General features: G+C 38.9%; 2 protein-coding genes across 2 annotated transcripts in view; both read right to left on the bottom strand.

The window, feature by feature from the left end:
• Positions 1–1,100: 1,100 nt before the first annotated feature.
• LOC106922391 (uncharacterized) lies at positions 1,101–11,402 on the bottom strand. The gene is made up of 12 exons (XM_014994768.2): positions 11,101–11,402; positions 7,681–7,725; positions 6,647–6,679; positions 6,378–6,479; positions 5,826–5,912; positions 5,610–5,675; positions 5,441–5,461; positions 5,263–5,349; positions 3,613–3,717; positions 3,482–3,506; positions 3,318–3,400; positions 1,101–2,787 (listed from the first exon to the last, which is right to left on the bottom strand). The coding sequence occupies exons 1-12, from the start codon at positions 11,150–11,152 to the stop codon at positions 2,774–2,776; spliced, it is 720 nt and encodes a 239-aa protein (XP_014850254.2). The 5' UTR covers positions 11,153–11,402; the 3' UTR covers positions 1,101–2,773.
• Positions 11,403–14,968: 3,566 nt separating this feature from the next.
• LOC106922390 (protein phosphatase 3 catalytic subunit alpha) overlaps positions 14,969–24,062 on the bottom strand; it is a 96,176-nt gene continuing 87,082 nt past the window's right edge. The window contains exons 12-13 of the mRNA XM_014994766.2: positions 23,417–23,514; positions 14,969–16,944 (exon numbers count right to left, since the gene is read on the bottom strand). Of these exons, the coding sequence (XP_014850252.1) occupies positions 16,736–16,944; positions 23,417–23,514 (307 nt within the window). The 3' untranslated portion in view covers positions 14,969–16,735. The remainder of the gene's footprint in view (positions 16,945–23,416; positions 23,515–24,062) is intronic.

Genomic DNA, 24,062 nt, shown 5'->3' with positions numbered 1-24,062 from the left:
TATAGATCAATTAGGGGAAGCAAAACATATATACATTTAAAAAATGACATTGTGCTGTTCACTTCAGACACGGCTAATCTTAAATGTCATGTTTTCACTAGCTGGAAGAGAAAAATCATAATTTGCAGAAATAAAAATTTGAATACATCAGTTTAGATCAGGAGAAACTGGAAAAACACCAAGGTTTCTGGGTTCTAATGGAAACCTTCGGGTCTGGAGTCTCTCGTCTTCCTCCAATCTACGGTTAGACCAGTTTGTTGGGCAATCAAACACAGTAACATCATGGTCATTGAGGTAGCTTTTGGTACTATTGGCAGCATCAGTATCTCCATACATCTTCTCTAAAAAGTCTTGGTAGACGACTGTGTCTGGACATCAGAAACCTGGGGGACAATAACCAGCAGATGACATTGCACCATCACTGATCTCACGCTGAACTTCAAGCAACATGGATTCTGCGCCTCTCCACAATCCCCCCCTCAGATTCTGGGACCGTGATTTCCACATAAATGCAAACTTTACTGGGCTTACAACCACTGATCAGCCAGTCCAGTCCTTTTTCTTTGGCTTGCAGTCTGGCTGTAGGATTCGTCTGTGTGTGGTGGACCTTCACCTTTCAGCGGGACTCTAAACATTTGGTCAGATTAGTTTCTGCACTCTAAATGCTGAGAGCATGCAGAAAAAAAACACAACCACCTGCAATTACAGAAAGTAACTGAGCCCAGACTGCAGTTGGTAAGGCCTCAGTTGCATATTATGACCGCTCGGTTTTGATGGAAGAGGGCCCAGTGTTCCTCTGATCTCACCTTACTGAGCCCAAAGATGGAGTAAGGACATATCTGTGACCTGACAGAGCTCCATGAGCTCCTCTGTGTGAAGATCAAACGGGGACATCAGGTGACAACCTTATGAAACTCCTCAGCAAATGCAGTAACTTGCTCACGCTCAGCGCCCTCTGCTGGCCAAAAAATACAGCAACTGTTTACCCTAAAGATTCATTTTGCTCCTCAAGTCTTAACACAAAATCAGCACCAAGCAAATGTTCAAAACCTCTAAAAAGTATTTCTTATGATCACCACGACACATTTGTTACACAAATGAACCATTATCCAAACTTTTATTGATGAAACTGTGGCCGATAGTTCATGACATAAAGCACAAAGCAGTTCCAGCAGTTTGAAAGTAAATACAATAATTGTGTTATTTCATGCTGATTCATGAAGAAAAATTCAGCAACATTTCTCTATCAAAATTGAGGAAAGTACAATTACACCAAAATAAAACACACCTAGAATAATAACAAAAAATCCCAGCAGAGATAAATCAAGAGCAAAAACATAAAAGGCTGAACAAAAAAGTGATTTATTTCATTAAACAGGTGAGGATTCTGAGGTAAGTGCACTGTAGGGAAAATGTGTTTGTGGACTGAACTTCACAGCAGACAGAAGTTAGCTTTACAGCAATAATAGTCATTTTAAATGTTAAGATTATAAACCATCATTTCCTAATGTAAGCTTTGCTTTTTGTGGAGATCATGGTGGATGTTCTTATCAGAAACCAGTAAACAAAAACAACACAAAGCAAGCATGGGTTATTTAGTGTTTGTCTTTAAATACAAAACATTGGGATGAAATGCAAGCTTTTATTGTTTTAGAGTTTTGTTTGTTTAAGACAAAAACGTGTGTTTATCCTCATCCTGAACATGCATCATAATCAGACACAGCGTGACCTGTAGGAGGCGCTGTTTGTTATGTGCACTTTAAAAATGAACAAATCCGGGTAAAAACAATATATGGGTAAAAACAATATATGAACGTGTTTGGGTGAAGGCGTATTTAAAAAAAAATCTTTGATGAATCCTAGTTTATTTAAGATATAAATTTTAAGCTTATATTACATTTCACAAGAAAACCAAACCACTTTTAAACGTATACTCATCCACTGTAGACAATTAAGGCTGCGTTCACACTGCAGTCCGAAGTGACCCAAGTTAATTTTTTATAAATTTTTATTTCTTTTTGCCTTAATGCGACCTGTATATGGTATTTTTATGACAGTCTGAACAACACAGATTGGATTTTTTTCGAATGCGACCCAGACCACTTGGATATCTACCGATCTTTTCAAATGTGACCTGAATCCTAACAGCCAGATCCTGAACGTCACTGATACTCGACAAAGGTCACTATTCAGCGTCCTGATACGCGCAAGCGGGAAGAAAAACAACAACCATGGCGGACAATAATGAGGATTAAGTTGCTCCGGTCGGATAACTTCAGAATTGCAAGCTATTCTCCACCGTTAGCATCCACGTTTACTTCCGCTGAGCACTACGGGGTTTTTTATGGCGGTTGGCTAAACACTGAGCACGCTCTGTGACATTATTGCGCCCTCTACTGGGCATGCGGGACACTTTCGTTTACGGTTCACACCGGAGCACACATACAGGTCGCATATATTTGGAAGTGAACAACCATGCCAAAAAATAAAAAAAATAAAAAATCAGATTCGACAAAAGTCGGGTTTGGGTAACTTGGGGCTGCAATGTGAACATAGCCAAAATTAATTTTATTGCTAGTTTCTCATGAGGAAAATCCACCAAAACATGCTTAGTCCTTGTTGTAAAGCACAACTTGCTCTTTCTATGTGTGAAATTACATTTTTCAGAGATTTCCCTACTTTGCAAAAGTACTTCCACAAATTAAGAACCAAAATCAGTCGTTGGCTTCAGATCAGCAGTACGTTGGAGGTGCAGAAGTAGACTTTCCTCTCCTTATCTGGCAGCTGCTGTAACACAGATAACAGAAGTAATGATGGAAAACAAGCTTGAATTGGAATTACATGATGTTTTCTGAAAAATCTCAAGACATCCTTTAGTCTGAAACAACGTAAACAATTTCTTCCTTTGCAAAATTCCTATGGCATGAATCCATTTCCTTCTGCAGCTTTGAGCCAAGGCAAGTGGTAGGAAGGGGAGTAGGATACCTACCCAGATTTATTTTATTTTTTTTAGGTGGCGGACAGGCATCAACACATTCCTCCAGCGTTTGGGCTGCGCTGACATTTACAGGCCTACACAATAGCTCCAGTCCAAAAGAATCAGTGTTTATGCAAGGAAGTCGCTATCTTTCAATCCCAGCTACTTGTTTTAGGGCGGGGGCGAGAAATCACAGGAAACACCTTCTGTTGCCCGGCAGAGCCGCCGAAGCCCGTAGAGCACAACGAGATATTAAAAGCCAGTGACTTCCCTGGAATAACTGGGAGATTGCGTCTGGAAGAAAGCGCTTGCGACAGGAAGCAGTGGGACGGCGGCTCACCATTTTCTTCGCCGCCCGATGACTTCACTCCCAGGAGCATGACTCCATCTTTGCTGCTCTCCGGCCTGCTCTGGAACGATGCGCTGTGGGGGCAAAAGGATGCATGATTACCTAGGATAAAGACGTTTAAAAACATAATTAACGCCTCACAGTAGCAAACGTACTTCTCAGTTCCGGTGTCGATCGTTTCTGAGGAGCAGAAAACAAGACGGTGACACGTTGGGTGAAGCAATGACTGATTAAACCTTGAACTTATCAAGTGAGGGAAGTATTTGAGAGAAAAGCTAGTTTGTACCTGTGTGATCGTGGACCTTCTTACTTTTGAATTTCAAGAAAAGAGCGGCGACACCTACAACCAGGGCAGCAGGCAGAAGAAGCCACCACAGCCGTTTGTCTGAGCCTACAAGAGTAAAACATCCATCCAGTCTGACATGTCTGTTTAGTGAGTCAGTAGAAATACCTCAACCAAGGAAAGAGATAAAACAGTTTACAAAGTGGGGCTGGACTTCTAATGTTGGATCCACTTGGGTTGAATCAATAAAACCCTTTATTTAATCAGTCCTGTTTGGTAGATTGGCACTCAGTATTGTTGTCTGAGTGCCAAGGAGAATCCCAGTTCAGGCTGTTTCTATAATGCTCCACTTAATATATATATATATATATATATATATATATATATATATATATATATATATATATATATATATAATGACACTTTTAAAGGAAAGTTGACACTTAATGCACTTTTTATGCAAATTTTCATAGAATGTTGCATTAAAAGGGTCATTATTGACTGAATAATGCAAAGTTTACACTTTTACTGGACTTTCAATGCAACTTTTAGAGCAACTTTGCATTAAAAGTAATATTATTTACAGAATGACACTTCATGACAACCGTTGTAAACAGTTATGTCATGTTCATGTCAGTCTTATGCACACCCCTTCAAATAAAGTGCTACCAAAATTTCTTCTAAATAAAAGGGAGAAAGAGAATAAAGACAAGGAGAGAGGCGGGGCAAGACATTAAAAGAGAAAGAAGGATAAAAAGAATACAAAAAAACATCCTAGAAGTCTCCTTCTATACCTGCAGAAAGAAAACATGCATATACGACAACTTAACTGAAAAGTACATGGTGCTAATTAATACAACATATATTTAGTGGCAACCACAGCCCAATATATTCCACTAGGGCAGTAGTCTAAGGGAATTAAGCTAATCTCATGTAAAAATTAATTGATTAACTGCGATTAATTGCCTTAATGTAGTTCAGTTTCTCTAGCAGCATCCAGGCCTTGTAAGAGTGTCTTTTGAATCACAAACAGAACCTGTGTGACAGCATGAAGTAGGCAGTGGGATCTCAAAAGGCAACACATGATGCTCCGATTGAAAAATACTCAAGAAGAGATGAGAAACAAAGTCCCTGACTTCCATCGGTGTGGCTAAATTAATTAGCCAAAATTATCTGGATGACTCCAAAGACTTCTGGGAAAAATACCGAGGGGTTTGGAAGGTAAAACTAACAATAAAACATTATTTATTTAATCTGAAATTGAGCAATAAAAAAACTACTTTTTCACAGCACCAGTCATCTTTCCAGATGTTTCATTGGTAAACTGCAAAATGTCACATCTCACAACATTCAGAAATTAAACCAATCAAAATGCTCGGCCGCCAGCCAATCAGCGAAGTTCTCTTTCATATCATTGATTAAAATAAAAAGGCATACGTTTTGTCAACAAACAAAAGTTTGGTGTTTTTAAGAGTTTTCTCTAAAATGTCACAATATTTGTCAGGTTGGAGGAGAAGCAGGTCAATCAAAATGTTAAAAATGTATCTGACAGTTTTAAAATAGGCCGGTAATGTCCGACTGTCCGTCTTGATATTTAAATGATACATCAGTGTTATTTTAATCATCTACAGCGTTGTAAAGCACTGAACTTACCTGCAGCTTTCTGCTCAGCTGCTTCCTTTTCTTGCCTTTCACTGGATTCCTGTTCTGTGTTCTGGATCATGTCATTTGCTGCTGTGGCTGAATTAATTAATGAAACAGATGTTACCTTAAAATTAGCAATTCTATAGAAAGAAATTAAATAAAAATATAGAGAGAACATGCACCGTACCATCAGCGGAGACAGTCGAATCTGTGAACAGCAGGTATAAGTTATTTTTTTAAACACAGTAAATAATAAATGTCTTCAGAGCCAGGTAATCTTTTAAACCAGGTTGCTACACTTAAAAATTGCAACCAGCTTTGCTTTATCTGACCCACACGGTGGAATCGTTTCTCACCTTCAGTCGCTTTTGTGTCGTTTGTTTTAGGCGGGGATCTGGGTTTCAAACTTGGAGTGGTCAAAGCTAATACAAACAGAAAAACAAGACATCTTTCAAGCACCACATCGCACATTGAAATGTTCTTTTACATCAACGTCAGGCCACAAGATGTAGAGAAATAAAAGCAAGAAAATTAAAGAAACAAAACCAGTAAAATATCAAGAAATGTCTCACTTTGGTCGGTGGTTTGATTGCTGTCTGTCGTGATCTTGCTGGGTGGTTGAGAAGTCATCGTATTCGTTGAAGATGTAAGATCAATTTCTAGAAAGAAAGAAAAGAGAAAGAAAGGAGACACCCTTTGCTATTATTCAGGTAACTAACTATTGGTCATGTTTTCCATATTTATCACTTTCTGAGCCAAACGTTCTCTCAGAAACTGCTTTAATAGTCTGGCGTCCAATCTCTAGAGTGGCTAGATTTTTATTTATTCAATGTGACAAACCAAGACAAAGTGATGTTTGAAGTTTGAAACAATATTTCAAGCTTTGAACATGAATCATAAATCTGACAAGAGTAAAGTCATCAATGAAAGAAATGTTGTCACCATCCTGGTCGTCTTTTAGCCTTCATGCTAACACGACTGAACCTAAAATGTGGACGTATTACTTCAAAACCAATGATAAAATGTACGCAGTCTCCGATTACAAATTAATTAAAATATCTATGAGCAAGAAAGTAAACAAAAATATGGAGGAGGAGTGTAGAATGACTCAAAAACAAACTTACGTTTCGTGGTGGAGTCATTGGGAACAGGTGTGGTTGTCAACAGAGTTGATGTGATGGTAGCTGTTAAAGATGAGGCTGTTATTGGACTTTTTGTTGTTCGTCCTTTGAGGGATTAAAAACAAGAAAATATCAAGAATTGAACGGTACATAGCGCATAATATCAAATAACTGTCTTTAGATTTAACAAGCTTCTACGATTTGTTAGTGGTTGTTGACAAATCTACCAAATGAAGTAAAGACACTTTAATCATCTGAACTACTTTACTCACCGGGATCCTCTGGATTTGATTCATGTGACAGATCTGTGAAGCAGCAGAAGCAGGACGGTTATCTCAGAGAGAGGAGCTGCTATCGCTTTCATAATTTGCTCCGTCTACTGGGACTTTAAGGTTTCAATTTGCCCAATCTAAACCAGAGTGATGCTTTGTTGTTGGATCCAAGACTTTGAAGGGAAGATTGCATCTCTGGGACAGTTTTGAAAAATTGGATAATTTAGAAGGGGGCGGTACGAGCGTCTGCTCAAATCCAGGCTACGAGGGAGAAAGTGGATGAATGCACTGATACAGTCACATCAGAAAACAAAGTTATTTATAAATATACATGATAGGTTTTTATGCATTTTGAATATATCTAGTATTACTGAGGTATATTTAGTTTTGATGTGTGTTTTTGTACACTTGAGGTTAGCTTTAAATAGTTCGGACATTAAAACTATAAACTAGATGGAGAGTGCAGTGTTTTTACCAGGACTGAATGTTCACATCTGCATTTCTGTTTTTAAAAAGAGGACAGAAATAAAGTGAACTTTCTCCTGGTGTTAGAATTGCAGTACAGCTAGCTGCAACATAAGCTTAGAAAAGCAGAAGTTTAAAGGTTGTGGGATTTTTTTATTTTTTAAGAATGGGTTCACTGATTCTAAGATGTAGGTAGATAATTACTATACATCGGATCCTCAGTATTTAGGCTAAGAGCTAAAATCGGCGATTTGAAGTACTTATGACTGCCTATTCCAATACTTTAAACACCGAATTTAAATTAATATGCATTAATACACACAGTAGAAATCATCCTAGCTACTTTAATGATTATTTCTTGCAGTTTCCAGTTCTACTTTTGCTGATCTAAGAAGATATGACTAATGTCAAAGCAATGCACCTCTGTTCGTAGGATTGAAAAACTGTGAAAAGTTAAGAATGGAAGAACTGAGGGCTACTCATCACAGTTGGACCTTATTAAAGAATCTAACGTGAATTTATTAAACTTGAGAAGTTTGCTGGACTATATTTTTCATTTCTATACTCACCAGCAGTCGTGTTCACTGGAGATGTGGATGCCTCAGATGATGAAACTGAAAAGCAGAGAGATGGCTAAAGCTAGAGCAACACATTAAAGAGTTTATTTTGCTGGTAGAATATATTCCAACTGAAGGTTTTTAACATGTTGCCATGTTTTAACACGAGCCAGAACATCCTGGTGTTTTCAACATCCTCCTCCACTGAGGTCATAGTGAAACATTTAGGACTAATCTGGCACAGAAACGCAAGTCTCACTTTCTATGCGTCCGACATTTCCTCTGACATGTTCTCTATTTTAAGGTTCGCGCTTCATTTTTTGCAGGATTCCTGTTTGGCAGAGCTTTAAAAGTCAAAGACAAAGACCTGCATCTTCTGTCAGGCTGGGGAGGAAAAGTCAAGACAGTCGTGGCTTTTTGGTGTTTTATGGATGGACATCCTCTTTACTAAGTGAGAAGCTGCATCCTGTTGCAGACAGACAATTGCTGGCCCACTGGCCTGCGCCAGGCTTCCTGTCTTAACCTCTGTCTGCGCCAACTTCATTCATATTCACCAGCGGATAAGAGACTGGGCAGCGCAACTCAGTCAACTGTCTGGAAGGTTATATCCTTAAAAACATTTAATCCAAGTGAGATTTAACCAAAAAGATTCATAACTCTTTTTGTGCTTCAATGAATTGTATTTGCATTCTGTTACTGACCGATGCAAAGCAGCGCATAAACGTGAAGTGGAAATTTTTTTATAAATAAAAATCTGAAAAGTGTGGCATTCATTTGTTGAGATTGTCTGTAAACATCAATGATTTTCAGACCTTTTCACAGATTGTGTTGGACTGAGGTCTGGACTTTCACAGACATGAATATTCTTTGTTATAGACAGTGGTGGACAATGCTAACTTAAAAGTTTGTTGCGCTAATGCTAAAGCGCTACACTTACATGGCATTTAGTGGAAGCTAATGCTAAGACACTAGCTTCAGTTCACATTGTACCTGCCCTTGAAAGAGTACAAACCTTGAACATCTCAACATAATTCAGATTATTCTGAGATGGCAGTAGACATTTTTATGTTTACATTTTCATCTCCTCTGTGCAGATCTTATTTTGTTCTTGCATGTCTGTTGTTTTAGAGAAAATCATTGAGAAAAAATGAGGAAAAAACAGAGCCGTGGTGTAAACTTCAAAAGAAGAGCATAAATATAAACATGTAACTATTTGAAAGATTCTTAGCAGCAGATAACCAAACCTTCAACAAACATGTTGAACTTTATTTGACTGAAGGTTTATAAAACACTCAAGCAAATTAGTGCTTTAGGATTTATCTGGAAAATGTAATTTGGAACAGGGGTGTCTAAACTTTTTGCAACAAATTCCAAAGTTGAAAGCAACCAGGGGCCATATTGCTTCTACAGCTTAAAGCACAAAATAATTTTGTTGTGAATTTTATTTAATAAATTAAACAATAAGGAAAAAAAAGGTGGACAATTTTCTTTTGTCTTAATTAGCTTAAGATTGTTTTTAGTTTATTTGGTCTAGAAAAACTTTGTCTATTCCAAACAGAAACTAGAACTTTTTTTGTTTTAGAAAACCCTCCTCTATTAACCACGTTTAGTAGAAGAAGGTGCTCTTGTCCATTTTTTAAGTAAAATATTGCTACATTTTTATAGCCCCACTTACTGTGAAATCAAAAGCGACTATTAAAAAACATGTTGTACTTAACACTTTCCACTGAATTTTTCAAGGAAATTTTTATGCTAAAACGTGACTGAAGTGTCCACTATGGGGCCAAACTGGTATCGTTCTTTTAGCTGTATTCTGGGGCCACGTGAAATTGTTTCGAGGGCCACAAATGGCCCCAGGCCGCACTTTGGGCACCCCCTGATTTAGAGGAAGCTAAGTGTGCTAAAAGTTTTCAGTTAGCAAAAGTGCAAAACAAAAAATTAGTTCTGCTATCGGCACGTAAATGTTCTGCAGAAATACCTGTGAATTTGCAAATTTTCCACAAATAATTTGAAGCCACATTCCACGGAAAAATCTACAAACATTGAACTTTGAATAGGCCAGCTCCACTGTAGCTCTGAATGTTGGTTGTCATGGTGAACCTCCTCTAAAGTAAAAGTCTTAAATCTGACAGGTTTTCAACCAGGACTGCTGCGTCCATGTCGGACCAGCTTCCTCGTCTCTCCTGAATAGTAATAATCACCAAAGCATGACTCTGCCGCCACCGTGTTTTACCTCTGGGTGACGCGTTCACAGTGAAATCTTTCTCTCACACATTTAGCATGTTGAACGTAGGGCAAAAAGTTCAAATCTGCTCTTATCTGATTAAATCATCTTCTTCCTCATGCGTCTCTCTACATGACTTGTGCCAAACTTTCAATGGGAATTTTTGTGACTTTCAACAGCTTTCTTCTTGCCAACATTTCAGTCAAGGCCATATTTATGGAAGTGATTAATAGTTTATAATCTCCACAGATTCTCATTTCTGCAGCTCCTCCAGAGTTCCCACCAGCCTCTCGACTGATTAATGGTCTCTCCGAATCAACAACCTTTTCTTGAATTTTAGACAGAAAATGTTGATTTTCTTATTTAAAAATTGAATTTTTTAATTGTTTATTTGCATCTTTTAAAGTATTTCTAACATCTCATAAGAAGGCTGAAGAGGATAAATGAAAAATCTGCAGATTGTAGCCATTTTTTAATGAGATTAATAATTGATAGACTTGCAATCCCACACTGAAGACGCATCAATACTTTTGCAAGATCTTTAACAAGTCCTGTAGATATTTGATGGCTTAAGCATTGAAGCTGGTAGGTTGAAGAAAAAAAAAAGGTGACCTTATGTTGATTTAACAAGGTCAAAGCTTGAGCCTGCACAGTTTCATTACAAAGCCTCGGCGAGGGTGTTTCCTCCAGATGTTTACTGCTGGAAGTCGGTTTGTTTCCATCAGGGACCTTTGTGGTCGCAGGACAATAATCTGTTGTTTCTGTGACAGGGGGGGCAGCCCGGTTCCCACTGGTTATCTGGAGTTAGATCACCTATCAGCCCGGCGCAGGGCTGCTGCGAGGAAAAACAAACCAGGAGCCAGTCCGTTTCTTCTCTCCCTCAGTCGGGTTCAACCGTATTCTCAAGCCTGGATGTCACACAGGGGGCGTCAAAAATAATAACTACAGCAAATTGGGACTTTGAAAAAGCTGCACAAGATTTTTAATTTCTGGAAACAAGATAAACTCAAACTGTGAGTCTCTTCTTTGCACATGTGATCTTTATCCCGGCGAAAACCAAAACTAAATCGCACCCGGAGGAATGAAGTCTTAAAATAAACCAACTAGTAATCTAAAATTAAAGCATTGAATTTAACTTTCTCATTCAAATTAATTAGTTTTAGCCATTAAGTTTGAACCTACAGGATTTGATCCAATTTAGACCCTACCTGGTGCGGCTGATCCCAGCAGCAGCAGGATGAAAACCCTGATGGACTTCATGGCGACAGCGTGGATCTCCTCCGACTTCTTCTGCAGACTGGAGCTGGGTGGACTTTACGACAAAAAGCAAAAAAAAAAAAAAAACGAAGAAGAAGAAGAAGAAGAAGGTGTCCAAGCCTGGTCCCTCCGACGCTGATGCTTATTTTCGCACTTCCTTTACATAAAGAAGGGGAGGAAACACACTGGCTTCCCTTTCTGACGTAAAGTGGGTGGATGTGGCGAGTCTCAGCGCGGCCCCCAGTCCATTTAAACAATAATCTCTGTTTGGACCCGTCAGTCTGAGGCAACACCCATCGCTTATTTTTTCCTGCTCTGACAACGTCGGATGGGTTTGGGAGGAGACCGGGACGACACAGCAGCAATTTCATCAGCAATTACAGGAGATAAGCAAATGACTGCTGAAGAATCTGCAACATTAGAGATGCTGAGAAACTGTCATAGATGTGGACCTGCTGTTGAATGTGAGGATAACAAACCACCAGCTTGTTTTCTTATATAAACAATTAAAAACATGCCATGGTGTCTTACTGTTCTTCTGGAGCAACGCCTACAGATAACACTTCGCCGTGTTGAAGTGGACCCACTTTGAAAACGTTTTTTGGCCACTTACAGATTTATTGCTCCTTTCATTAGATCGTCACACCAACAACATTTTTAAGGTTTCATTTCACCAGCCACACCTGCAGAAACCCGAAAGTCTGAAACATTACATGTCAGACAACCAAAATCAGGTTGAAAAACCCCCCATAAATAAATTAAAGAAAAGGTGAGAAACAAAGCTATTTGCATCGACAGATCATTAACTCCAGAGAAGAACCACGGGGGAATCATTATCCACAAATGGAGAAAACAGGAAACAGTGATGAACCCTCCCACTGAAGTGACTTCAAAATGGATCATCCAGGTCGTCCCAGAACCCAGAACCTCTAAATTCCTCACTGAGGCCTGCAGAAATGAGTCAACAACAAAAAAACTGAGCGACATGCTGTCTATTCAAACGGAGAGCTCCAAATTAATTTCCATTCACAGATTTAGCGGGTCATTATGTTAGCGTTTGTGTGTACTGATGAGGCTGCAGAGAGATTTATGCACTAATTTGAATTTCTTGGTCGTTGTAATACTAACGTTTTAACTCAGGAAGAGTTCAGAAATCAATATTTGGTGGAAAAACCAGGAGGTTTTTAGTCGGGTTCAGTGCAGTGGGCTCTTCATTTTTTTCAAGAGTTTTATGTAGATGGCATCATCTGAGAAGAAGAGTTGCTGAACATTTACTCAATGAATAGCTGTAGCATGACTCTAACTTTACCTGAACTCATCCCTGCAACTTCAAGTCCGCTGAATAAAAAAATGTCGACAACCCAGAAGACTTTTGCTATGATATTCTGTCCATAGCAGTAGCTTGTGGAAACAAAATCTGTGAAAACTGAGCCTGGAAAAGGATGTGGAAGGAAAATATTCAGAAACCTTGACTATATAAAAAACCCACCCATCATCTGCTCATGTCTTTGGCTGTGGTTTGTGTTGACTTTTATTTTTTTCCCCTTGTGTACCGTTCGTCTGAACCGAATAGGTAGGTGCCGACTTGGTAGAGGGGAAGTTGCTCTTTGGCAGGTTTTCAACAAAGGTGTTTCCTCCCCATCAACCTCTGTGACTTCTTTGATTAAACTTGGAAGACAAAGCCAAGAATACACAACCCTAATACCACGCAAGAATCACAAATATCCGCTCCTTCGCTCAAATACTTTCACACACCTCACTCCCAAAAACAAGACCGTCTTCTGCAAATGTGGAAAAAAAAACTAAGCGATAAGCAATTTCTCAGGTTTTATTTTTTCGGCTTTGTTCAAAGCACAATACTCGAATCAGAGGAAGTGAAGGCTCACATCCTGTTTTTTGGGGATCTTTATTTTAAAAGAGCGAGGTTTGCAGCAAGAGAACGTGTGGACCGATTGTCAGCTTCACAATGAGGAAGGTCTTTGCTTTGGAGAGCGAGAGAAGCCAGAGGATCTCCTGGGACACATGTTTACAGGTCCCGCTTCAAAATGTTAATTATGCAACTTAAAACTCATCACAATGGGAAACCAAAGACATAACGCTTTCTACTAAAATCTTTCAGAAACTTGTTCATCCCATTGATTTTGGTTTGTAGTTCCTGAGCAAATTGCTTCTCAGCGTAATTTAGGCTTGAAATTTGGTCAGTCGTCTCATCAGAAAAGCTACATTTGATTTATTTATTTATTTTTTTTAATAGTTCTCGACCAAGGAGAAAAAAGGTAATTTTTCAATTTGGTCAAGGTTTGAAGCCTGGAGGAAGAGTGGAAAAAACACATTGTGGTCCAGCCCTGGTGATATTGGTCCACTGTGTTTTATCAAGTTCAAAGACAGCAAATTACGGAGAAGATGGTTGACGTCACAGCTAGCAATGCGCGCGAGCTAAAAGTGAAGCTGGGTTATTTAACTTTCATATATAATAAAGCTTTTCCATATTTGTTAAAACCGTCCTCAGTAAACCTCTGGCACACACTGCTGAATGTGCTCATGACGGTGAAAAAAACTTACCATTACAGAAAAGCTGTCTATCCGCCATCATCAGTGGCTAAGCTAACTAGCGTTAGCATTCGCGGCGACCTGTTACAGTGAATGACAGCAAACCGGAAGCTCTGATCGTGATTGACAACGTATTCATGTCTATGATTGACAGCACTAAAACCCTCCTTCTGGCTCTGATTGGTTGTTTCTGAGCAAGCTGTGCATTTCTGTAGTTAGCACTGGGAAAGGGCTAACTTTTTAGCACTACAGGAATATCTAGTAGTAAATATCTGTTAGAAAATTACTTAGTTTTTTAAAATAGCTTATCTGTCTCATAAACTATCACAACATAGTGACAGTTTTATGTAAAAAACATGTTTTTAATAAAAGTTGAACCAGATTTCTACAGTACAAGTGTATTTAAACCTGAGCAGCAAAAGCACTGTTTAGGCCTATTGGTTAAAATGTTTCTTATTTTTCTCTACACTATAACATTTTGGAGGAAAACACACCAAACTTGTGGAATTTCACTATTTTATTGGAATTAAAAAATAGTCGGGACCAAACAGGACAAACATTATATAGGCTAGAGAGCTGAAAATTTGTACATACTCAGAAACCTCTGAAACAAGAAAGAAAAGTCTAAAGCCCAACAGGAAGTTGACCATTTTTGGTTAAAAGGCTATTTTTGGGTGTTTCTGACTATTCAGACATGTCAAACTTTCAACAAACTCCTTTTAGGGAATATGAGCTATCGGCTTAATTTGGTCAACATGTCCATTTATTGACCAAGTATGTGGGATTAAAAGTTATCAAAAGGTTCAGTTTTTGTGAATGGAGCTCACATGAGACTCCAGCTCGATGCTGCTTGCAGCTTACATGTTCTGAGGTGTAAAGTTGAAATTTTCTGAATGTTTTCATTAGCTTTAAGCAATAGCCATCAAAATTAAGAGAAATAACTTAATTGAGTGAATGTACTAAATCTGTATAGTATAAAATGTTGCACGTTTTGTATTGAAATACTGACAAATACATCAAATACATTTAGTACTACAGTAGTACTCTGTCTTATCAAGATGAACTTGTATATTTTGGTGTGTTTTCAACATAAAACAAAACCTTTAGATAAATATTACTAAAATGTTATACCTAAGGACAAATTTACAAAACTAATAATTTGACACAAATGTTCTCCTGTACTTTAAATTGACCTGGAAACTCTACACTTAAAAAAAACAAACAAAAAAAACAACTTAAGAGTTCATATACACTCACACACAACACAGGTTTCATTTCATGTTGAAATTCATGCACATTTTTATTGAACAGTTATATAAAATACTTCTCATAGTTGCAAGTGCATGCCTCATCATCATCATCATCTGCCAACAGTTTTCGGAGTTAAATTACAAAAAGCAAGGCTTCATGTCGTGTAGTGAATTACTTGGGCACTTAAAGCAGTTCTTTAAAAAAGATCTAAGTATATATATGTATATATATATTTTGTTGTTGTTGTTTCATCTTAAAGTATTGAGCAGTATCAAACCTGTAACTGATATACAAAGCAAAGTTCCAAATAAGATTATAAGAGGAATCAAATTACACTTTCTGTGGCACAAAACAAACAAAAAAAACTTAAAACAAAAAAAAAAAAATTGATTTTCACTTTTTATAGGACACAAACAGCTAATCATGCATTTTTTTTTGGGAGATCCACATGTGACCACACACCCCACGAGAATTGCCAAACATGCTTAACTGGACTGAATGCACTCACAAGCGCAGGTTAAAAATAGGATTTCTCATCCGTCTTCGATAATGAAATGCTTCAATTACAAAACAAAAGGAGAGTCAAAGGCATAGAGCGTCTTGGTGTTAATTCAAAGTATGCAAGTATACGTTTCCAGTATATGTTCACTAAAGCGCAATATATCAAAACAGGCCTCCACAGCCAAGGTATTCAGGTTTTCTAATTCCTTTTGATTTTTATAAAACATGCATAGGCAGACACTTTATTATCATACTCAGTTTTTTTTCTTACACAATATAGGTTCTCTATTTTTACTTTGTTCGCAATACTTAAAAAGAGAAAAATTTAACACTCAATTCCAGCAAGCCACAAAAAAACAAAAAAAAACAAACAACAAATAAAATATTCCTCCCCCTCCCACCCCAAGTCCCCACCATTCAGATAGAGACAAAAAATAAACATATCTGCAGATGATAGATAGGTAAGTGTAAATTCCAGTTATGAAACTCAAGAAAATAGGTATTAATTACTGAGTTATTTAACCATTATACAGAAAAATCAGGTTGAAGCACACACCAAAAGAACCTGAGGTAAGCAGAATATGTACAAAAACCATAAAACGTTCTATTATTTGGCATTTCGACAACATTGCAACATTCTTTTTTTTATATATATATATTTTTAAGACTGCCTAATTAATTTCAGAGCTATTTTATAAGAGTAGCAAAAACAAAAGTCATCAATAAATAGTCCTTATTTAGTTTGTACACCCTTATATCTTTAAAAACATCGCCTTTCTCATGTTCTGTCCTTGTCTCTCTCTCTATTTTTTTTTTCTTTCCTTTTTTTAGTGCTGTGTTCTTGTAAACGTACAATAGTTAGTAAGAAGTTACACGACTTTCCGTTTCGGTGTAAATGAGAAAAAGGGTCGTTTAAGAAAAATAAAATACAAACAAACCACACAAACTCTACGGTCTCTCTCTCTTCCCCGTTTCTCTCTGACGGACTGTGATAGTGAGGCGCGGTCGGGCCGACCGCTCGGAAATGTGACCCGGCAAATAACTTAGCGGATTTGACTAGGAACTAATATTATGAAGGCATTTTAAAAGACTAGAGCAAGTGAGATGACCCCCCAGGTTTCAGCCACTGCTGCCTCCCCCATCCACACTCCAGCCCCCCCAACGTTCCTCCTCCTCCTCCTCTTCACCCCCCTGCTGCGCCTCCTGTGCGGTGGCGGGCCGTGGTGAGGCTGGGGGCCAGGCAGCCCCGCGGGCCGAGGCGGCGCCTGCTGCTGCTGCTGGCCTTCACTGGATGCTGCCTCCGCTGCCGGCGCTGGTGCTCCCCTTGGGGTCCGTGCCGTTGGTCTCCGAGGACAGGGCCCGGTTGAGCGAGTTGAGGCTGGCGTCCGAGGGCAGCGCGTCCCGCCGCGGCGGCATCCTCTCGTTGATGCGGTCCAGGCCCTTGGCCTCCTCGAAGCTGGTGATCTTGTGCTGAGGGGAGAAGCCTTTGATGGCTGTTGAGACGTGGAGGGGGGAGGAAAAGCGGAAAAGACGAGGAAATTAGAGGCGGTTTTAGAAGGGGAGGAATAAAATCGTGAGAATCATAAAAGTAGCTGATCTTGAAAACTGGAAATGAAAACAAGAGTTTGTCCAAGACAAACAAAAATAAATAAAACTAAAGCCAAACCTTGTGCTAATAATGAGCGCAGGATGATAGTCCTAAAGTCACCTTTACGAAAATGTTCATGTTCACCTTCTGGGTAGAGTTACATGAGAAATTATTCATAAATCTCTCAAGCTTTCCTCACATGACCTCTGTGTTTATGCTGCCTGTTCCTCACGCTGCGTTTCCATCGTCACAATTTAACATTTCTAAAATAAATTTGCTTAGTTTTCAGGATTTGCCGCTATGATGAGGTATTTTATCGAAATGTATTTATTCTATTTATTTTAATTACACAAATCACATGATCAACAACAGGATGTTGTTGGCGCAAACCACAAAGAAGAAGAAGAAGAAGACAGGAAGTAGTAAGAGGATGATGGTGCATCATGCTCTGTAATGACTTGTAGTGTGAACAAACTTATTCACTTGTGCCTTTCTAACTTAATGGAAACACTGTAATGGCGAAATTGTGTTTTTGCACCATTTGCGGAATATTGTCACAGTTTTGCACACTGCTAATCCACCTCATTTGCTTTTGCTGCTCCTCTTTAAGACTGTCTGTGATGGGATCGTTGTAGATCATTTGAGGGCTTCATGTTTAGAAAGTGTAAACAGTCCACAGATTCTGTGCGGCCATGTTTGTTTCCCGGATGGAGCCAATGAAGAAGCCACCGCTGACGTTATCTGGATAAACTCGGCAGTGCTTCTTTGTTTTTCTTCTCTCTCTGAATGAAAAGGTCATTGACTGAGTGATGCATTATCTAATTATCTAATATCGATTAAAAAAAGCTACAAGTTTCACTGGTAAATTGTTTCACTTATAACATTTTTCCAATGTTACAAGTGAAATAATCTGCCAGTGGAACTCGTCAATAATTCAACATTAAGTCAATATTAAGCTCCTACTAAAAGGTTATTTGTAATTTTGACTTTTGTCAAGACATTTGCACTATAAATTAGACCAAAAATACTTGGGAAGAGTTTGTGTTTTTTGCAGTGCATAATTGGATTTTATTAAAATGAATCACTTTACAACTTGAATTCAAAGTGAATGTGATGAAGAGCATTAAAATGTAATGCAGCAACAGCTCAACACGCATGTTTAACTGTTGCTCCTGTGAGTTTATTTGGCGTTTTCTTGGGTCTTTTAAAGGTTTGCCATATTACCATTTCTTGCTTATTTGTATAACAAAATAGCTTCTCATGCGACTCTACCCAGAGAAAATTGTAGCTACTTTTACCAGAACTGTTGTTTTACAACATTTCAATAAACTTCCACATAATTAAAACGGTTTAAATGTGTTGTAGAAACATGTACCATACTTAACCTCATTTTATTTAACAGAGCGTCACTTTGACATCATTTATCAGATGAAAAGAGGAACAAAAGGGTCAAATGATCCTCCTAAAGCTATAACAAGGGGCTGCTGGCATCAGGGTCGACAGGTTTTCACTTTACCACTAAAATATGCTTTACAAAGAAAATCTGAAGTACGTAGAACATGTTGCTCTGCTGTTTTTTTGCTTTATTTTTGTTCTGTTTCGTGGTAAGTCTTGTGTTTTCAGGCAGTATATAAAAACAAGAAAACTCTAAGACAAAGCCCGAGGACCCCAAACATCCAGATCTCCCTGTCGTCACATCACAGTTTGAAAAGGAGAAAAGACAATGATCAGAGACACACAGAAAAATAAAGGAGAACAAAGGGAGGAGGGGAAAAGAACAAAATAATAGAGTGGAGTCCACTGAGACACAACCACAGAATAGAAACCACGTTGAGACTGAAACACTACAGACACTTGACGGTGCTAACGACTCGCTACGTCTGCTTGGAGCATGCAGCAATTAGGATCTACCAGCAGCTATGAGGGATGGAAGTCACCAGGAGGCCTAAACGGAGCAAAAGCTTTCACATTTCATCACTTCCACCTCTCATAAAGCCTCTTTGCATGACGCAAAAGAAACAAAAGATGACCCTCTGTTAAGACGAGGAAGCAGGGGGCGTCATATAGTCTACGAGGAGGGCATGATGGGTAGCGTAGTTGTGTTGCTGCATAGCACAGGTCAGACACAGGTTATTAGCAGCTCACAGGAAGGAAACACGACACAGCAGGGCCACAGGAGACCGACATGGAGAGAGAGAGAGAAGCAGAGAAGAGTCTGGACACTACAGTGGACTGTCCTCTGTGGGGTTCGAGAGGAAGCGCCCGACAGGTTCAACGTAAATAGCAGCTGGCGCACTACTATTTAGCTCGCAGTTGAGGTTGTTCTTGCGCAAACCAAAGAAAAGCGGTGCAGGTTTGTTTTTCCTTTCCAAAAAGGGGAGAATCTAATGCAGATTTCTCCCCGGGAGCTTTGGGTTTCCAGCTCGGAAAGCGATTAGAGGATAAATGCAACAACAATGCACAACTGCTTCAGCCGTTTCAAAGGGGACGAAACACTAAGAGGCTTTCATAGCAAGATTTCATAGGGTTGTGTGAGGGCAGCGCAAGAGGTAGACGATGAAGCTGAGTCTTCATCAGAGGAAATGTGACTTGGCGTTTATAGTGCAAAAAGTTTTCCAAAAAGACAGACTTGCTTGTAAGCTTCAAAAATGCTGCTGATCATCACTTCTGCAGGCGTCATTAAGGCGCTTCTTTGGGGTTTTTCTTTAGACTTTGGCTGCTTTTTTGTCTCCTGTGGACTTTAAAACCATCAGTTCTCAGGTGTTTTGTCAGGACTTGATTCTTTTCTTTTAATTATTCCTTTTCCCCCCCATTTATCTGGACGCAAACAGGACTCTTGAGAAGAACTTGTTCCTGTTATGATCCAGAAAATCCTTTGGAGCAGGGAAATAAATGTCTCTGTCCTGCAGTGGTTTGTTTGCATCCTCGCTGCAACACACCTGGATCAAATAAATGGCTAGTGACCAGACCTCCTGTTCATTTGACTCAGGCACGTTGGAGCAGGGATGCATCCAAAGGTTGCAGGAGAATGGCACCAGAGGACTGGAGTGGGAGTATGAAATAAATCAACTATTAGCTTTACTACTCTTTTTCAAATGCACTTTTTTGACTCTAAATTAGAAAAGCACCACATTAAATGGATAATAATGTCCAATCTGGAACCACAGGGAAGAATTGTTTACCGTTTTAAACAGAAAACTGTTTTTAAAAAATAGGAATATGTTACAAAATGAGTAGCAACACAGAAAAGTGAGTGAAATCCATGAGAGTAAACATTCCCTTTGTTTTATTTTCCACTACAACAACAAAAAAAAAACCCGCTATCGTTAATTTGGGTTGACACTGAAATGGGTTGGAAATTAATAAAAAAGAAGCAGCTAAAGTCAAAAGAGAAACTCTGAAAGGCAGAGGAAATGTTGGTCCAGCACATTTTAAATAATTACAAGAATGTCTGGCAGTGTGGAAAGAAAATACAGACATTTGTTGCGATTTAAAACTTCTGCACAGTTCTGTAAAGTATTGCAATCTCTGACTTTACTAGCGCTCTTTTCTTTGAACAAAAACCCTTAGAGGGTATTTCTGAAATCCCTAAGCATTTATTTGGTTGTGTTTTCACAAGAATACAATAATTGACGCATAAAATCAGGTTTTTAAGGAGCCACTGTGTTTTCCAGGAGGCAGAAATTCACGGCAGCGCTTCCAGAAGACCTGATAATACCCACATATTCACACCTTCCACATTTTGTGAGCGTGAAAAATGAGTTTCTTCAAGTGCAACTACATCTGACGGTTTTCTCGCTTACCAGTGCTTCGAAAACAAACGTCATTTGGCAATTCTTCTGAAATGCAACACAGACATTTTCAGTCACAAACTCTGCAGTGATGTCTTGTCTTTTTGCTTTGCGCTCACCCGAATAATAAAAAAAAAACAAAACACACACACACACGCACAAAAAAAAACAACAACAATAAACCACAGGGACAATCTGTGATCATGAAATCTCTGCTATGAAAAGCTGGTCCCCCTTTAAAACGTTCGACCACATGATCTAACGTACTTACTTCTTGCTCTAAACTACGCCACAGTTCTACTCAAGCACCAGCGAGATGAATGGAAGAACCCGGCCAAAACCCGCCCGCCCTCCCTCACCCACCCCACCGACTGTCTATTGCCATGAAAAAGCAACAGAAGAGGGCGGCTAGACCCATTTACCTTCGTCAGCCTCAATAGCTTCAATAGTAGCTGAAGAGAAGAAGAGGGGGGTTGCAAAATGAACGAGAGAGGTGAGCAGGAGGAGGTCATTGTGTCCCAGGAACAAGTCAATGAGCAGCAAAGACAGCCAATAACGACAACAAAAGGTTAACGGCATCTCCACATTTCATGACAAAAGAATACGAGGATGTTAGCAAAAAGGGAGGAAGAGGAGAAGTGGCAGCAAATATCATGGAGAAAAGGGTTAAGGTTCAAGAAAAAGTGTCAAACGAATGAATGTAGTGGCAGGAAAAATAAATAAATCCTTAGAAAAAAAATGACATAAAAAATGTTGGAAAACCATTTGTTTCTGCTGGAAATGAGACTAGAAATATTGAAAACAAATAATCAGATGGACACCACAGGATAACACACGGGTTCAGCCTCTTTTGATGCTAAATATCAAAATCACTGGCCGAGCGTGAAGAAAACCTTCCAGCCACTTACCGATTACTAACCTGGGAGTTTTACATTTAGATAAAACACAACACAGACATGAGGAAACGGCACAAAGCTCCGAGAGGATGAGCTCCAACTAAACCAACAACACAAATAAAAACGTGGTTGAGATGGAAAAATCACAGGTGATCGGCTAAATGAGGCGAGAGCCACGATGAGTCTACGCAATTCTGACGGTTTTACACATCCTCGTTAAAGAGCCTGTCTGAAGGTATTATTGTAAGAGGTGATGTTATCAGGTAAATATGCATGCAGTAGCATGTTTCACACTGACGTTTCTGGAAAACCCTTAGTTTGAGAACATTTACTGTAGCAAAAAAAAAAATTTAAAATAAAAATTTACAACTCTAAAAATCCCTACAGAAATCTAAATGACTGAAGAATGGTTTATTTATGCTTTAATTTGTTTTAGATGGCCAAAAAAGTTCAGAAACGTTTAATTGGTAATCCCGCAAAGTCAATTTATCTTCACCAAATATTTAAATAAAACAAAGACTCCAAAACAAAAATAAGAAACGATACAAAAATAAATAAAAAAACGTTGTGGGCATTGCTAACTAAGAAGTTAGTTACGCTAACGCTAAGGTGTTAGCGGGCACCAACATGTTAGTTAGCAGAAGCTAATGCTAAAGCACTAATTTCAATTATGCTGATTCGCATTCAAAACTACAGCCTGTAGTTTTACAGCAATGCATTCTGGGTAGAGAAAAACTGGAAATTCCTGTATCGCATCACAGGTGGAGAACATGAGGAGAGGAAACTGCTTAAGCAGTTTCAAAATAAGAGCATGAATGTAACCGGCTAGCTACCTGAAGGATTCCTAGCAGTTGATAACAAATACTACAGCAGATATCAAAGTTTATTCAACTTTAAGTTTAATAAAGTTTACTTGTAAACATGCAAGTAAATTAGCGCTTTAGAATTTATTCAGAAAAATTAGTTTAGTGGAAGCTAACTGCGCTAAATGTTTTCAAAGTTTAAAGAACCAAACAAAAATTAGCTTAACCACCGATAAATCTGAGAAAGACAATTATTTTTTAAGATCAAATTTATCATTTTAATTTTCAGTAGTAAGATTAAACTAATGCATTGTTGAATAAATGTATTTCATTGGTTTTTACGTGTTTTTTCTAGAGGGACAATGAGGCTACAAATCTACATAAATCTGCTTTTAAGTTGAGAACAAGGTAATTTTTGCTTTATCATTAGAATACAGATAATCCTAAAATTTCTTATCAATAAAGCTTCTTAAAACCTGCAGAGAAGGTTTGTGAAACTGAGAGTGAACATAAATCTAAAGACAGAACATCTGAAGACAAAACACAGCAAAATACTTGCACAACAACCGAATGTACCTGCAGTTTCCAGAGAGAAAGAGGAGAAAGAAAACACATGGGTAATATTTGAGTAAGACCAGTGGAAGAGAGCAAACAGGGACTGGAAAACAGAAGCAATAACGCCGGACGTTAAGAGAGGACACATTCAAGAAGAAAACAATGAAACCAAAGAAATGTAGCTGGTGGGGGAGAAGATAGCAGCTTTTAATTCATTTCAATAACTCAGAGGAGCTACAGCTAAACTGATAACAGGATATTCCAAATACTGAGCTGGCGCCTGGTTAGGTTCTTCTGAGAGCAGGTCAGGGGGTCAGAGGTCGCAGTCTTACCGTTCTGCAGCTTCTCTTTGCCACCGGACAGCACTCCGCTCGGCAGCATGCCAGTCGGGGTCAGCCCCTTCAGCGTGAGCACGCTCTCACTCTCCTCTCTGAAACAGAACAGGTGTCACACCTGAGGTCAGTATGTCATAAAGGTGTCGACCCAAAGACCCGCTGTCTGGTCCAGTTCTGGACTCGTCTGATTCCTCTGTTGTTTGCAGTCGGAGCAACGTTGAAAAGGACGGCTAACTTCATCAAATCAACAAAATATCAGAGAAAACTGCAGAAATGAAATCCCACAGCATAATGCTGCCACCAACATGTTCTACTGTGGGCCTGGAGCGCTTTCAGAACCGAGGCCCAAAGGTTCAAGTCTGAGTTTAAGGAAAAATTAACAAAATATAAGAATCAAGATTTTTTTAATTTATGATGGCTGGATGAAAAATGGCTGGTGGATGGATGGATAGATGGATGGATGAATAGATGGATAGATGGATGGTGGATGGATAGATGGATGGATAGATAGATGGATGAATAGATGGATAGATGGATGGTGGATGGATAGATGGATAGATGGATGGATGGATGGATGAATAGATGGATAGATGGATGGTGGATGGATAGATGGATGGATAGATGGATAGATGGATGGATAGAT

The sequence above is a fragment of the Poecilia mexicana genome, unplaced genomic scaffold (genome assembly GCF_051168715.1).
Source record: "Poecilia mexicana isolate PSO_F unplaced genomic scaffold, ASM5116871v1 scaffold_18, whole genome shotgun sequence".
Taxonomy (NCBI): Eukaryota; Metazoa; Chordata; class Actinopteri; order Cyprinodontiformes; family Poeciliidae; genus Poecilia; species Poecilia mexicana.
This window is presented reverse-complemented; position numbering and strand designations above follow the sequence as displayed.